Raw genomic sequence first — 17,158 nt, 5'->3', positions numbered from 1 at the left:
AGTGGGGAAAGAGAGGGACATGGCCGGGAAATTGGGATAAAAAGGAGGCTGTGTCCTCCAAAAATTGGAGAGACCCCAGGGGAATGGCCATGGGCCTCTCCCCTTTATTTGGATACAGTAAAAGGACTCCTCTGTCTCCTTTTTGGACATAAACCTCTAGTGCTTGTGGATTAATTTTCCTGACAACAGGAATCCAGAAAATGAGCAAATGCAAGTAGATGACAAGTCAGATTCTGGCAGTCAGATCTTCCTCCCTAGAACAGGCAGCACTGGCTTGGGGCACTTCAAACCAGACTGGGAAAATCTGCTCCCAGCAAGAGCAGAGGGCTGACCTTGTGCAACCATTTCTGCATCCAGCCCAAGTGCCCTTCCCAAATGACCTCTGTTGATGCCAAGCAGCGTGCACAGCCGCTCCTTGGCACGGCGGCCCCCAGGAATACTCACATTCCCCCTGCTCCGAGGCCCACGCCGACCACGCCGCCACACGGCTCCGCACGTCCACCTGCGTGATGGTCCCCGGGGGCACGGGGGCAGGTGCCCGTGGGGGCGGGGGGATGGCACTGTCAGCTTTGGAGATCATCCTAGAGGAAAAGGAGAAAGCCCAGGAGTGATGTTGGAAGGAAAAACGTTCTGTTCTCTAGTGCCTGGTCAGAAGAAACTTCGCAAGGCCCTCCTGGACTGCAGGCCGCGAGGCCCTCTCGGACCACAGGCCGCACTTTGGGCTTGCCAGCACTCAAGACCACGGTGTGTAAATATGTTAAACACAGCAGGAAAGCCACTCCATCAGAGTTAGTGAACCTTTGTCACCTGGGAAATCCCCAGAACATGTCAGTTTACACAGATAAATTAACTGGCTTGGGCTTATTAGGTGGCATTTTTACCACCACAAGGGTGGGGCTTGTCTTTTGTATGACAGAAGATTTGAAGCTATCTTTCAGCCATCACAAATCAAGTATTTAGTCCCCTAAGTTTGGCCAGCTGTCAACCACTTTTTGCTTAAAACCCTACCAACAAAACCAATTACTGGCTGATTTGTTTTGGGCCTGTTTTGTTTTTGTTATGGGCCTGTTCATCCTGTCTCAATACAAACACATCAATGTCCCCCACCTGCAATTTTCCAGTTCTTAGTGAAGTTTTAAATACTGTGAGGAAAGAGGTCTTTGAATTCATTCCAACATATAAATACCAACATATAAAATACACCACAGTAGCTCCTGTCGTACATATCCCCCCATTCCTTCCCCAGAGCTCTATTTAAAAACTAAATTCACCTTTTATAAGCCCATCTCATTCACAGCATTCAACAACAAGACCACAAAACATCAAATGTCATTTGGTCTTTGAACAGAGAATACCAAAAAAAAGGAAAACAAAACCCAAACGAACATTTCCTTTGCCTTTCCTTCCTGCAGTCCCCTTTCACTCATCAATGACCCAATGCCAGCGGGCACAGGAGCCAAAAGGGAGGAACCAGCATTCAGCTGCCACCCACGTTTGACCTCGGGGCCTCACAGCCCTCGGAGACTGATATCTCAGATTATTTGTCCCAACAGATGTATTGACCTACATTCTTTTCCCAATTAAATCTCATTAGTTTCCCAGCGCATCCAATGTGTTGGAGTCCCTCTGGATTGCCTTGTGGTGCTTATGCCTGGTTTGTAACAGTCCCACTAATGGTTAAGTCTATTTGTTTAATTTTAAACCTACAAATGGAGTTAGACACAGTTCAGGTTCTCTTTTGTTTTTCCAGGAGTACCCCTTGCTCTAGGAAATCTTCACAGGTTGCACATCAGGATTTAAAAGGTATCCAGAACTATTATATATTCATTCTAATATTTGTCCAGCAGAAATTTCTCTATCTGAGCACAATTATTAATGAGAGATACTCTCACATGCAGCTACACACTGAATTTCTAACAAGCTACAACCATCACCATTAAGTATCTAATATATTTGTGCCCTTGCTTTTATGCCTCTGTTTGCTACATCTCATTTCTGTATTAATCTTCTCTGAACCCAACAGGTTCCTTCCCCCATAATTTCCAGCTGGCAGAGAAGATTTTGCTACCAGGGAAACAAGAAGTCTTCAGCATCGTTAAACAGGCAGGCAGGAAGATTATTCAATCTTCAGTTGCTGTTTTATTTAACATCTTCAGATCCCAAAACCTTTTAGCATAATCTTATTTACTTGGAGTTATAGGGAATTTGTGTTTTTTTTAATTTAAATTCTGAACTATTTGACCCATATGCAGAACTGAGACATGCAATGCCGTTCTCTGACAAGTGGAATTGATCTCAGTTGTTCCCATCACTAAGGTGGAATTGGGGAAGGTAAGACTGACACTATAAATTGACAGAACATGAGAAAATTATTAAAGCAAGATATGGCTTTAATACACATAGCTATGGGAGTACATTATTAGCTAAAAGGAAAAAAGCTCAAGTCCTCCCAAAAAAACCCAAAAGACAGCAGGCAGACCTGGAGAGCTTCTGAATGCTGTCACGCTGTTTGATGATCCTACACACTGCCAAGAAGTTGGATTTTTACCTCAGTGTCTCCAGCCTCTTCTTTTGTTTCCCACTTTTGCTGTCACTGATTGCACTTTCAATATCTTCATGAATAAGGGTAGCCTAAGGAGAAAGGAGCAGAAAACATCAGGAATCAGCTACTGCATCCAAACCTTTGAAATAAATATCTCAGCTTTAGATAGAGAATACCTTATCAAATCCCATTTATTAAAAAACACTGGGACAAATTATTTTACACATGAACAAAAAAAAAAAAAGACAGAACAAAATCTAGGAGTTGGTATTTTTGTCATTACTCCAACTTGAAGCATTATCATCATACAAGTACGTAATCTAGACACCAAATTTGTCTGAACAGCTGTAATTATCTCAAGTCAACCACTATTGCATAAGCTACTTTTTCCCCCTCTGCATTCCTAATTTCTGGTTGTCTCAAGTATTTTGTTTGTCTCAGACTATAAAAAGAAAATCTACTAAACATAGAAGCAGCAAAACTACTATAGATGGCAGCAGCACAAGCATTAAGAAAATAACTCGTAATGATACAATTTCCTTTCAGAAATAACGACACAGCCTCCAATTTCTCTTTGATGTAACAGAAGATTAATTTTTCAGAAGATTCCCTAACGTGTACGTTCCTGCCACTCCACAACTGCAACCTGCCCCCACCAGTGGCCCCACAAGTGAAATTCTGATGCAAGTCTAAAGCATTATTTTAATAGATCTTGCATTAAATAGGTCATGGCTTCTCGCAGGATTTACAATGCTCTGTTACATGTCTTCAGCTGACAAATTAATTTCCTACAAAGGCTGTCAAAGCCCAAATCTGTCAGTGCCTGGGCTCACTCTGCAAGGACCATGTATTTCTTAGTACTCTCATAATGCAGAAGTGTGTACCTTTCTGGGAGGAATACATAACTTCTGCTAGGACCAGAACACATTGTTGAATTTAGGATTTGAGGGGATTACGGGACTTTTCAGGCTATAATGGATTCCACTACAGAATAGTTATGATAAAATTTACAGATTTAATAGAAAAAAAAACCTCAGGGGATAAGAGGAACTTGAACCCAGAAGAATTCCATTAATCCAATACTCTTGGTATTTACTGTGTAATTTTTTTCTTGCTTATAAAATGTTAGAATGCCCCAAATAGTATTGATTTTAACTATTTTTTATTGCAGAGGCTCCTGGAGTTGCTTTTAACTTCCATCAAAAGCAGGGAAAAGCCAACAGAGAAAGACCTAAACTTTCAAAACCAGAAAAGTTTCATGGGTAAGGAAAAAAAACAGGGTATGGCCACAGAATCAAACAATACTTCAGAACAAAGGGAGATATTGGATTTACAAGTCATGCTTATGTACTCCACATTTTTATGTGTACACAGAGAAACAAAAATTTCAAAAATTAAATTTTGAAATTTCTCTTAAAAAAATGAAGAGACCAACTCTACACATTGAGAAGCTGAGTTCAAAAACACCTCAAAAGGGATCCCTGCATTATTTAACACAATACCCCCTGAACTTCTGACAGATCCCACTTTCCTTTAAAACAGCAAATTCTGAGCAACAGATCACACAATACCTAATCATCCTCACAGAGCTCTCACCATGCTAATTCCAAAACTGTTGCATAGTGTGATTAACAATCTGTTGTTTCAAGACAATAATACAAACTGCTACAAAGGAATTAAGAAATCCCTATGAAATTGTCAACTGGAATTACAGAGAATAACAAACAGAATTAAAATTTATAACCTCAGAAATAAAGAAGTATTGTAGAATACATTAAAAAAATAATTTACACTTGAAGGTAATATTTTCATCAGATACAAGCAATCTCTTTCCTTGCTTTGCCCCTCCTGCAAGGACTGTTTTCCCTTTCAAGATCTCTCCAGCAGAGCAGAGATGCAGAGAGGTGAAAATGTAGAGAGTGTTTAACTGTTCAGGGACAAAAAGCGCTGAAAGAGTAGGCAGGAATCAGGACTAAGATGAGCTCTTTGAAGATTATAAAATAAATTTGAGGCAACTCAAATTATTTTACATCGCTTTTTTCAGAAGTGTGAAGGCAAACCATAGATATTTTCCAGAGCTTTATATATTTGCAAATCTAAATTAGCAGCTATAGAGTCCAAGAACCAATATTTGCAGTGAGGATATATCTGAGCATGCACAAAGAATTCAGCTCAAATATTAGATTACTCCTTTGCAATACACACTACACTATTAACACACTATGAGTAGTGCTGATATCATAAGTGGATTAAATTTAGAGCATATTTACAATAAAAGTACAGAATTATTTTCTATGAATCAGCTCATTTGGCTTTATCCACTGTTCTGGTCAATTCATACAACCTCCCCTATACAAATAAGTCATAGCAGATCTCCACTATTATCTTACCTTAATTTCATCACACTGGAAAAGATGCAAATCAGGCTTGTTTTGGGTTGGTTCTTTACATATTAATGCAAGAATTGAATTGTAGTTGCATGCATTCATCACAGCTTGGCAATGCTGAATTGTGCTTAAAGGAAAATTCTCCAGTTCATTCTGTCAGAAGAGGGGAAAAAAGAAGAAAACAAAAAATACCACCTTACTATACAGTGTCCTGATCTCAGAAAAACTGCATGAGCTATAAAGGGAAAGTGATAATAAGCTAATTAAAACCCTCAATCTCACATACATGCTTTTTCTGCTTGCTCCCTTTTTCTCTCTCTCTGAAAATGAGACTGTCACTCACAGATCTTACCTTTGATTCCAAGTCCACCAAACTGACAGCTTTGTCATCCACTTGAAGAATCATGTCTTGAGTCCACACTTTGCCTTTGGCATCCAACAATTTCAGCTTCCTGATTCCATCATCCACTGTAATCATTGCCTCTTTTCGGTCCAGAACAAAGGTGGTCAAGTGCTGGTGAGTAAGAAGTACATTTAAAAGAAATTATGATTGCAATTTTCCCTATTGTTCAGGAGTATCAGCATTTAAATTGCCAGCAACACAAATTATTCATGAGTAAAAGTGCCTTTCTATATGACAGAGCCCACCTCTAAGACATGGGGAAGGCTCTTTGGTCCACAATGTCATTTTAAGTCAACTCATTTTTGTAGCTTGCTTTTTGACACCCACTGTCATTTCCTCACCAATGTGAGCAGTTAGACTTGAAGGCACATTCTGACATCCTCCAGGTATCAAAGCTAGAATTAAACCATGAGTTTTAATTAGCTTTCTTGAGGAGTGAAAACCTGTCTCTCTCTTGGCAAGCTGAATTCAGGAGGTGCCAGCAGAAGCTTCCCAGAAGCTCCCTGCCAGTGCAGCTCCACCACCACCCTGACCTGGAGTGTCCTCATCTCTTCCAGAGCTGCCAGTAGCCTGCTGGTGGCAACCAGGACGGGCTTGCATCTGACTGGGATACCTTATGGACAGGCTGGTCACTTTTATGTGCAGCACAGAAGAAAATAGTAACTACTTTTGCTCACCATCAGCTTGGAATATTCTCCAGATTCAATTAACGGCCTGGAAACTAAAAAATACATCATAAACATCACCTCAGCTAGCTTCCCTGTCATTATGGCTGTGGCAATTTCTCCTTCAGCATGCAAGTAAACCCACAAAATTATTTCATTTTTTTCGGGCATGAATCCACCTTTGCATTCTAATTGAAGATCTGGTAACACTCGTTCAAGCTGAACCACATTTAATGTACGCTTGCTTATCAGTCTTCTAAATAACTTTAAAAAAATGAAAATAATAAAAAAAAGAATTAACTGTGCTTTCTTCTGTAACAGGATAACAGCACATGGTAATTACAGAGAAGAAAGTAGGTGTAAGCTGCATATAATCAAAGTATTTAAAAGAAGTAAAGTGAAACAAACTCTGTACTGGCTGCTTAGCCAGGAATGCTTAGATTTCAAATGCAAACACTTAATTGTTATGCCAGTACAGGACCAAACTGTTATGAAGAACCCACACAAAAATAGACAGGCAATTAGAACCAACACATGTACTCATTTGCAAGCTGATCATAGCACTTGAAATTAGGAATCTTCTGCATATGATCTCACAATACACAGATGCTTTAAAACCCAGCAAAAAGGAGCTGAGAATCTGTGGTGCTTTCAAGACTTGGCTTAACCCATGACTGTGGTCTGATGGCAGCAGGAGAAAGTTTGAGCCAAAGTAAGGCTCCAAAAGGAGGCACTGCATTCAAAAGTGCTTAACAGGCTACACACAGGCACTCAGGGCTTACCCTGCTGAATATTTTAAATATGAGAGCAGCATGCAGTAATTCTTCAAAGCAGCTTAAGACAGCAAGTCACTCACTTGGCTCTTCACACTGGGGAAGGATCTGTGCAGGCAGAATCTATTTAACTACCACGTATTTGACTCACTGGGGCTCTGAGGGGTTAATGCTCGACACTTTATGAATATTCTAATACCTCTGCTGATTAGATCTGATCAGAGTATTAGTTTTAAATATCACCCAGTGTGCCTTGCCAGCAGCACAGCGTTGTTCAGCTCTGCCTCATCTGTGCAAGGAGCCAGGTTCAGAGACAGGGCAGCACAAGATGTTGAATCGATGCCCCGTTGAGAAGTCCTGTCTGTTTGCCAAACTACACACAACTTTGCTTACATCCTTCTCCATCCACATTTCAGCTCATTATGGAAAAGCTACAAAATTTGAGACATTTCAGCGTAATCTGTTCTGAAGTGGCCCCAGGCTGGTGGGATATTTTGGAAGATGCGTGTGCCTTCAAGCTTCTATATCCTCAAAAAACCATACAGACAAAAATAACCACACGTAACAGAGAGCTGGAATTGGTGTATCACTCTCATCTCACCTCTACGTGGTACTGTGACGTTTCAGATATGCTGCTGACACTGTCTCGTGCATAATTCTTTCTTTGTTCTAGAAGTGGGAGGAAAAGAAACAATAATTATTCATTCAACGCCCTATCCCGGTGTCTTGACTGCTTCTCAGAGACACTTTGGACAAGTTGTATACATGAGAAGAGGAGATAAGCTGTGGTTCATTTCTGTGTTTCAGCAGCAAATACCTCCACCCCCACATGGTCCAGCACAAGGACCATTTTTATGTCAGCAATGTTACCAGAGAGCTGGTGGTGCCCACAAAATCCACTTATCTCATCCAGTGGGTCAGGACAGCGGAGGGGAGCAGTGCTCTGACTGGAAAGACTTGGGAAGGCTGATTATTAAAATCTTTGGCTTGTCACTGTAGAAGCAGCATGATAACTAGCACTGGGCTCACTGTATCTGTATGAGCATCCTTGAAAGCAGAAGTATTTTCTGATATGTACAAATAATTCTGATGTTAAACCTACAAGATGACAAAGGCACACACACACAAAAAAAAAAAAGACCTGACTCATCCTTTATTTCTTCCTAAAGTATTCAATTCATTGAATTTCTAATTTAGAAATAGGCATGGAAATATACACACACATACCAAAATATCTCTAAACAGGAAGATTTTTCAGCTAACAAAACACAATGCTGCAAAAACAGAAACATGATGTGCCTTTTACTCTGTACAACAGATTCATGTTAAACCAGGAGAGGAAGGAAGGGGAAAGGCAAGATGAAGACACAACACACACCCACACCACGAAGTAATGAATTTAGATGAATACTGAAGAGCACTTTTCAACTCTAGTGAAAAAAAAATTGAATGCAACATTTGGGAGTTTTGGTATTTTTCACTACAACCACTTAAGTGCCTGATCTGGAACACATCAGGAGTTCCTAATTATTATTAGGAGTATTTTTTGTATATATAAAATATCTATTATATATTATATATTAGGAATATCATAGGAGTTATTCCTAATAAATAATGTTTCACTTCATTGTGAAAAAGTGGCATGGCTGAGAGAGGCCTAAGGAAACTCTGGAAGTAAGTAATTTTTTTTCCTATATACCATTAAAAATCTCCATTTCTGATCTTCAAATAAAATAGGTAGTTTGATCTTTTTTCATATGATGAAAATACAAAAATGTACATCAATCCATCAATTTCATCACACTTGGAGTAGCTGAAGGTAAAATAAAGGTTATTTTGTGGACAGGAAGGTTAAGTTACTTTTTGTAACTTAAAAAAATTCTGTGTACTATGAAACATATGATCTGTGACACACAGAGATGTGAGTCCATAAAAACCTTCCCTGCAAAGGTTTCTTCTGTGAGCAGGGTTCATCCATACAGGAATTCCAGGTGCAAAGACAGCAGTGCCTCCATTTTCAGATGTCACTTGTGGAAGCATTTGTCACATTTTAGAAACACACCATTATCTCTTCCCTTCTCGGTGACTTTCACAAAAAACAAGTTTCTGAAATGCAGCACTGGATCAAAGCCCCCCTCCCACGGTGGCAAATGCCACTCAGGCAGCAGAGCCATCCTCATCCTGCACAGCACCTGCCCACTTTGCTTTAGCAAGGGAAGTGTGCAGAGCAAACAGTCAAATTCAGGAACACCACAAATTATCTGAGTTTTTAACCAGGAATGTGAATATTTCAAAGTAGATGTCTTACTTTCGTCATGCATTATTCTGAAATCACAGGGCAGAGGTCCAACATTGATTTTTTCCATCTGTATCTACTATTTCTGCTTTTGCAGCATGTTACTGAAATTGTTTTTTCAGTTGATTTGTCTTTGCAACAACAACACACACACACACACACATGCACACCCCAACAGTACAGTAAAGCAGTACTGTCTCATTTGCTACCTTTCTTTTTTTGTTTGGATGATGATCTGAAGAAGTAAAGTCCATCTGTTCCTAATAAAACAAGGGGATTAAAAAGCAGTATCTAGTTAAATCCCATAGAATTATTTACATCTCTAAGGGGATCAGTTAGCAGTCTTCTGCTGTGGACTGTAAATGATACTTAAATACTGTCCAGTAAGAAAGAATATATGCTTTAAACAAAATAAAAATTACTTGTTTCAGTTAACAATGCACCAAATACTCAGTTTTGAGTGTTATCTTCTTTTAGGTGAACAAAAAGGTAAGTTTTATGCTATTGAATTAAACAAGCATAAGAAAGTTTACATCAACTGTAAAACTTATAAATGCTGTGAAGAGTAACAGTTGGAGTTGCTTTAAATAAAGAAAAAAAGTCTGGTATATGTAGAGGCTCCAAAGGAATTAGAAATCAGAGTAAATTTTGCAGGAGGCTCCTTATTCTGCTTCTGTAAGTTTTGTCTTGTGTTATGACAGGAATTCCAGAACAATTTGCAGCATGGATTAACAGATGCTCTTGCACAGAGCACACAACACTCCCAGTCAGACAGGATGGAAAGATGGTCAACAAACCACCTTTGGTGAGATTAAATGTAAATTTTATTAAAAGTTATTGTTATTATTACGTTGTAATTAAAGATTTTCATAAAATTTACATTTAACAGAAGTCAATCAGTGCTGGTGTTAATAAACAAAAAGTATGGACACAGCAGCTGAGAGTCCACACTGAGAGCAATTCATATTTACAAATTTATTTCTTTAAGGCAGGTAGAATGAGAATTAGAACCTGCTGGAGACCCAAGTTATCATTTAGAGTAGAACAGAACATTTCAGTTGAGACTGAAACACTGCTGCAGAGGATCTGGGGGTGGATACTACAGCTGCACCCTGAAATTATTCACCCTTCAAAACACATCTAATACGAATCCTGGCATCAGGAAAAATTCTTTCCATTGTGGAAGGGTTTGTCTTCAGCCTTTGTTTTTCAAATCTTTTACAATCCAATGGTTCATAAGTGAGTCTCCTTCCCCCTACAGCTCCCTGGGACATGGTTTTCTTGGCTGCCTGGCATGAATCACACTGAAGGAAGAATGGTCCCCCCATGATTATATGAACCTGGCACAAAGAAACGGGAATAAAAAATAATAAATGAAAAGAAAGGGAAGGAGAAAGGGAAGGAGAAAGGGAAGGAGAAAGGGAAGGAGAAAGGGAAGGAGAAAGGGAAGGAGAAAGGGAAGGAGAAAGGGAAGGAAAAAGGGAAGGAGAAAGGGAAGGAGAAAGGGAAGGAGAAAGGGAAGGAGAAAGGGAAGGAGAAAGGGAAGGACATAAGGAGAAAGGAGAAAGGAGAAAGGAGAAAGGAGAAAGGAGAAAGGAGAAAGGAGGAGAAAGGAAAAGACTAGTGTCACTAAAGAACACAAAATGGTTCACACGAACACCTCTCAGTGTCAGAACAGGAAAGAGGAAACTTTATTCTCTGACCCCAGTATTTATAGATTCTCGACAATGACCATGGATTGGATATTTAAGTTACACCTTCCCAAGCACACTGGTCATGCGAAATGTTCATTAAAAGACATTTCTTAGAAGGAATGTGATAAACAACTTATGTTTATAGAACTTTCATGGGAAAGTAATTAAAACTATGAAAACATTATCAGAAGGCTTTCCATTTCAGAGTGACAGACTGGCATCTTGAATGCACGCTCTTCAAGCTCTGCTTTCTCCTAGTGCTTGGCTCCTGTCCCAGATTCCACCTACATCCCTCCAAAAGTTCTCACCTTGCCATCAGAAAGGACACAAACCCTTTTGCATCCCCTCCTGCTGAAGTGCTCCACTGCCTTGAGCTTCTAGAAAAGCTGATAAAAGCCTGCAAAGCTGTTCTCTGTCCTCCTCTATCGAGGGGACACAAGGGACTGCTGCTCCTTCCTACAGCACTTCTGTGTTTCCATTTCCAATTCACAGAGATCTCAGCACACGACTCTCACAGTTGTTTTTTTTTCATCTGTATAAATCTTTTTCTTTTCCTACAGAGTTGCCCATTGCCATTCTTCTGGGAATGCAGCTTCCATCTCCCAGCTCTTTCACATAACAAAGTGACAGATTATTAGCTATCAATATTAACCTCACTGTTTTTACAGAAACCTTAAAACCTTTACTTATCACACAGATTTCAAATGTGAGTAACACATGTTCTGCTATTGAAAATGAGCAACAGAATTTGCTGATGTGCTGAGTGTAATGGGTCTGGCTAGCATGGAGATAATTTTGGATCTGATAACACAGGGATATTTTAGTTGAATGGTGTCAAAGTCTTCTCTATTTCTTATTCTGCTGCCTCAGTGAGTGGGCTGAGGGTGCACAAGAGGCTGAGAGGGGACAGCTGACCAAAAGGATATTCCATACTGTTTAATATCAATTAATACTGCTGAGCAAGGGCTCAGCAATAAAACTGGCAGGTCAAGAGTCTTTCCAAAGACCCCTTGCCCAGATAGCCTGAGCATTGCTCTGCTTATGGAAGGCTGTGAGTAAATCCCTTTGTGCTATTCAGTCCATTTTCCCCCCTGTTCTTTCCTTCACCTATTAAGCCATCTTTATCTTGATCCATCAGGGTTTTTTTTTTTCTTGTTTTTTCTCTTCCAATTCTCCCCCCTATTCTGCTGCAGAGAGGAGACAGGGGGAATGGGCTAGGAAATGGGGAGGTCCTCAATTGCTGGCTGGGGTCAACCCCTGACACTGAAAACAAAATAATGTTTTGTATGCTCTGTTTCACTCTCCTAATCCTCCCAATCAGTCTCAGCCTCTCACAGGTCCCTTCATGCATGAAGAGGCTATTGAAGCTGAAGTGAAATACTACAACAGAGACTTCCAGACACAATGCATAAAACTATCAAAAGATTAATAAAACTATCAAAATTATTGAGTATTTTTCCTATCTGCTCATTGCTGTTCTTACATCCACCACTTACAAGTACAGGGCAGCTTTAATAACAGGTTAGCTCAAACTCTGCTGATAGGCTGCACATCATCTACACAAAGGGTTTTTCCTCTAGTAAAATTAAATTTAAAAAAAGAAAGAGAAGAGAGGATCATGGCTGAAGACACTTAAGTTAGATTCTTAACCACAATCTATAGCAAATGCAACCCAGAAGAATTTGATTAAAATATAATCTCTCACAACACAAAGGCAATAAAGTGAAAAGCAGCACAGCATTTCACTTATAGGTCCTGAATGTATGATCTACTAGCTATGAAAGCTTCCACAGAGTGTGAAAGCTGATTTTATTTTCATTTTTGAAAGCATCCAAAACTCCAGAAAACAAAAAGCAACCTCTTAACCAAAGACTTTCAACCAAGTCAAAAACTCTACCAGACAGTACATGGCACAGATAAACAGGGCTGTAGATCTCTGAAATCTGATGGCAATCCACATGGATGTGGGTTGAGAGTCTCCCCCAAAATCTGTCTTATGAATCCTGGAGTGACAGCATAAAATATTTCCACACATCATCAAGCAGAAAATGCCAATACTTGGTTTACTACCATCTATCTGCATTGGACTGATTGTTGATACCCCTTTTTTTTTTTGGCTTCTTTCAGTGGGCTCATTTACCTGCCTATGAGGTACACCATGAATTTGTTACACTGCAGTTCTCGCTCTGAATGAGGCGTATGAGAAATGCAAAAATGCCCAGGAAATTTCACTTCCAGCTCCAAATCACAGCCACCAGACTACTATAAACTCAGCACACAAAACACTCAGTCTTCTCTGATGCGCTGAGTGAAGACAATTTTAGCGACACCTCTCAGTTCTGTCCAATAACCTACAATAAATTGGCAATTTGGAGCTGCTGGCTCGTTCCTCCTGAGGAATGAGGCTGCTCTTGTGTCACTGGCTGGCAAAGCCCCAGCACAGCCCTGACACTGCTGCTCATCTCCCCACAGGAGGACAGATGGAGGAGCCAGTGCCAGAACAACAGGTGACAGCAGGAGCCAAAAACAGTTTCAGATGGAAAGATCAGGAAGCAAATGATGAAATAAACCCCACAAAAATGCGCCCAGAGCACCTTCCCTCGTGGGTCAGAGAGACATTTGTCATGCAAATAGAAAACAGCTCATTTCAGGAAGGAAATGAGTGAAAACAAAGGGGTTATTTGACACAGGGAAAAAGGCAATTGTAAGGAAATTTTCACTATCAGACAGGCATATTAGAGATAAGACACTAGAGATAGGCTCCAGTCTGGTCTTTAGCTGAACTCCTGGTAACATCAATAATATTTCAGCCTCCTTTTCCACACCACTCTGGCCACCACTTTTCTGGTTACTGAAGGGCTAAATAATCATGAATCACCTCAGCAGTGGCATCTAACACAAACTTCATGCCAGGACATAAACATGCCTGTGTGTATATATATATATATATATTTGTGTATATATATGTGTAAACATATACACACACACAACAATAAGCAGTAATAAGTAGTAAAAATAAGTAATAATCATCATCATAATAATAAGTCATAATAATAGCAATATTACTAACAATAACAGTAATAATAACAGTAATAATAACAAGTCTTTACAGTGCTTGGAAGAAACCGAGTTCAAGATCAAGTGGTCACTTAGGAGCCCAGGTACCATTTTCACTTGTTGATAGTCAGGAATAAATGGCTTAGTCCAACTGACTCTCAAGTTTTTCAAGAAAAGGAACATTTTCATGGGAAAAATTGCTGCAAACGTCACATTGTCACATTTTAGTAAAAAAAAACAAAACAAAACAAAAAAAACCCACTTTCTCTATTAACCTATAAAACATATATTTAAAATATATGTACACAACAAAATATAAAAAGAAAGCTAAGACAGCTTCATCTTGCTTTATAGGAATTCAGTCTCATAAATCTCAAATAAAATAATTTAGCTATTAATTATAAATAAAATATTTTGTAATAAGCATTTTCAACACACTTTAACAATTCCACTATCACTCATCAGCTGCTTTTCACCTTGTTTGGGAGAGAATGCACAAAAAAATTAACATCACAGAGGAGGAAGAGGCACATGGGATGCAGCAGAATAGTAACTTTGTTGCTAAAACTTAGAAAAAATGCCCTGAATTTGAGTAAGATTTTTGGTGTTTTCCTTGTTCTCTGCAGCTCGTGTATGTGGTGATAGCAACAGCCTGGTTCTTTATGTGTGGAAAACAGAGCAGAAGTAGTAAAATGTGCAAACTCCACTCTAAAATCTGTGCCAATGCATATCCACTTGGAGCTCCAGGATAACTGATCCTTCTGTTTCACTCAGCTCCTGGCAGCTGCAACCACACTTTTGTGATCTATCTACCAGCAACAGAAGTGAACCAAGGACAACAATTCACTTTACAGGAGCCACCATGCAGCAGTTCCATGGCAAGCATTTTCAATTGGCACCTGAACTCACTTAAATACTTTGGAAGTAAAAAAAAATACCATTATGTACATTAAATTTACTCACTTGTCCCCATCTTCTCCTGACACATGACCATCCCATCATGTTTGATATGAAAAAGCTCAGAGAGATATTTTAAAAGCCCACAAAGATTAAAGAGCACAGTTAAGCCATTGATACTGCCCTGCTGTTCAAACCATGTAATCCTGAAAAATTTTGATGATGATGTAAAATGAAAAAGGAATCACAACATTCTCATAGCATCTCATAAAGAAATAATCTGCTAAGAGTTTTTTTGCAATATCTCTTGCTGGTTTCTGTTGCCACCTACTATTTCTGCCAACACTTGCAATCAGTTTGTTGAGTGAACCCATACAGAATGCAGAAATCACTCTTGGAAATGATCAGCTCAGAATTTTTCTCAGTTTCAGTTCCTGCCCTCAGCACTTCGTCAAGAAACGACTTTTGTAGCGTAGCACCAAAACAAAGTAAAATTGAACTTAGAATGGTTCAATGTTCAGATTGAATATTAGGAAAAATTGTTTCACCAAAAGGTCTGCCAGGCAGTGGAACAGGCTGCCCAGGGGAATGGTTGGATCACCATCCCTGGAGGTGATCAGAGGATGTGTTTGTGAGGAATTCAGGGCCCTGATGCAGTGGTGGCTTGGCAGTGCTGGGTTAATGGTTGGACTCGATGGTCTTAAAGTTCTTTTGCAGCCTAAAATGATTGTAAGACTCTAAAGCATGCTGCCTTCTGAGCTAACTCCTGGCCACCACTCCACCCAAAAGAGGAGGGAGAAAAGATTACTGCTTGGGATGTGGCAGTCCTTAGGCACTGCTCCTTGGGCTTTGCAGCTGGCTAACCTGCAGAAGAGTGGCACAGAGGGAGAGCTGGCTGATCCTGAGGAGTCCAGCACAGGACTGTTGGAGTCAGAGGCACAGAGTGTGTGCCCTTATCTCTGATACCTGGCTCTGACATCCAAGAAAGCACTGAATTTCATATAACACCATGAAAACAACTGTTAAATGGAAAAACTAGGAGTGTGAGTAAGTTAGTTTCTTAAGTAACTAAGTGAAAAAGTTAAAGGTTTAAGCTCTTTAAAAAAACAAAAGACAAGATGGAGGATTTAGGGCATTGTCTCTTCTTCCTTCTTTCTTCTTCATCCTCTTCTTCCAGAGGTTTTTGGGTAGTAATGAGGGATTGAATAGAAAATGCCACAGTGCAGCTCACAGGTGTTGGGTCATTGGGTCACTAAGAAAAATAATTAACTTGGCATTTGTTAATTTGGTAAATGGACATATAAAAAACCTTGAAGAAGATCTTTGTTGGCCATTTTGCACCTTTCTATCTTAGTGCATGTAGCTCCTTGTGCCTTGTATATATGTAATATAGATTAGAGAAGAATAAACAACAAGAGAAAACTGCCTCTCTCTCATCAGTCTCAGTCCAAGGGGGGAAAAGAACCCAGCCACAAGTGTCACATCAGGACAGGTTCTCAGGGGAAGCCTTGTCCTTCCAGTCTCATCAGTTGTACTGACTTTCAAAAGAACATTCAACAACAGGCTCGGATTTACAAAGCAGAACCTCTCACAGCCTGGCTGCTGCTTCTGTTCCCATTGCCATTCCATCGGTGGGATGCATTCCCAGGGGAGGAGGATGAGCTGAAAAAGGTGCACTCCTCCACCACTGCTGGAGAGTAGTGTGCACAGCCAGGACAAACACTAGCATTTGTAGCTGGTGAATGCAACAAGGTTCAGGAATTCCTAACATCACATCTGAGAGCCACAGAGCCTGCTGGAAACAGCACGCCAAGCAGGACTCCAAATCTGTCACACCAGCGCTGATTTCCATTAAATCCTTGTGTCAAAGAAGAAGAATAGTGGAAGTGCCTTTTCTGCTAGCAGGGGATGAAGTTGGGGAGGCAGAGGGAGGTACAGGAGAAATCAAACCCAGAGCACAGCTAAACCCTTGAATGGCTTCTCCTTGGTGCATACTTGAGCTATAGGATCACTCTGAATTTTGTGTCGAATGCTGCCTGAAAAATGAGCAGGTGGGAGCTCTCTACTTAGTAAACTGAGAATTTTCTAGTTAGCTTCGGTAGGAATAAAACCACTTTGGTTTTTAGTTTAGTTGGCAGACACACCCACGTGTATGTTCTCACACTTTCAGATTAATATGTGTAAAATATTGCCACCACGTCACCACAATTACTATTTAAACAGCAATTTAGCACAGAAGTGAAGAGAGTTTTTGCAGCCTTACCATAGAGAGCTTTTGCACTTGTTCTTGAATTCTGCTCCCTCTCTGCCTGAGCAAACGTTGGGGAGCCATAGCCACTGGAAGAAAACATTTCTGATTATCTTCTGTATAGATGGAAAAAACCCCAAACCCTCCCCTTAGCTAGGACTGCACACACCTACAGCATCAGCACCAGAAGGAATGA

The 17,158-nt window shown here is 40.0% G+C and overlaps 1 protein-coding gene and 1 long non-coding RNA gene across 15 annotated transcripts in view; one reads left to right on the top strand and one right to left on the bottom strand.

The window, feature by feature from the left end:
- The window catches only part of EPS8 (EGFR pathway substrate 8, signaling adaptor), a 129,619-nt gene that overhangs the window by 35,009 nt on the left and 77,452 nt on the right, over positions 1-17,158 (bottom strand). For all 14 annotated transcript variants that reach the window (XM_023925535.2, XM_023925572.2, XM_086886002.1 and 11 more), the window contains 6 exons: positions 16,978-17,051; positions 7,372-7,439; positions 5,282-5,443; positions 4,933-5,082; positions 2,549-2,631; positions 445-581 (listed from right to left, as the gene is read on the bottom strand). In XM_023925535.2, the coding sequence (XP_023781303.2) occupies positions 445-581; positions 2,549-2,631; positions 4,933-5,082; positions 5,282-5,443; positions 7,372-7,439; positions 16,978-17,051 (674 nt within the window). The remainder of the gene's footprint in view (positions 1-444; positions 582-2,548; positions 2,632-4,932; positions 5,083-5,281; positions 5,444-7,371; positions 7,440-16,977; positions 17,052-17,158) is intronic.
- On the top strand, positions 580-6,132 carry LOC147653823 (uncharacterized). The gene is made up of 6 exons (XR_015285940.1): positions 580-744; positions 1,751-1,803; positions 2,024-2,103; positions 2,253-2,331; positions 3,714-3,804; positions 5,261-6,132. It is a non-coding gene; the product is annotated as an uncharacterized LOC147653823 (long non-coding RNA).

Source organism: Cyanistes caeruleus, chromosome 4 (genome assembly GCF_971803275.1).
Source record: "Cyanistes caeruleus chromosome 4, bCyaCae1.hap1.1, whole genome shotgun sequence".
NCBI lineage: Eukaryota > Metazoa > Chordata > Aves > Passeriformes > Paridae > Cyanistes > Cyanistes caeruleus.
Note: the sequence above shows the minus strand (reverse complement) of the source record. Positions and strands in the feature narration are given on the sequence as shown.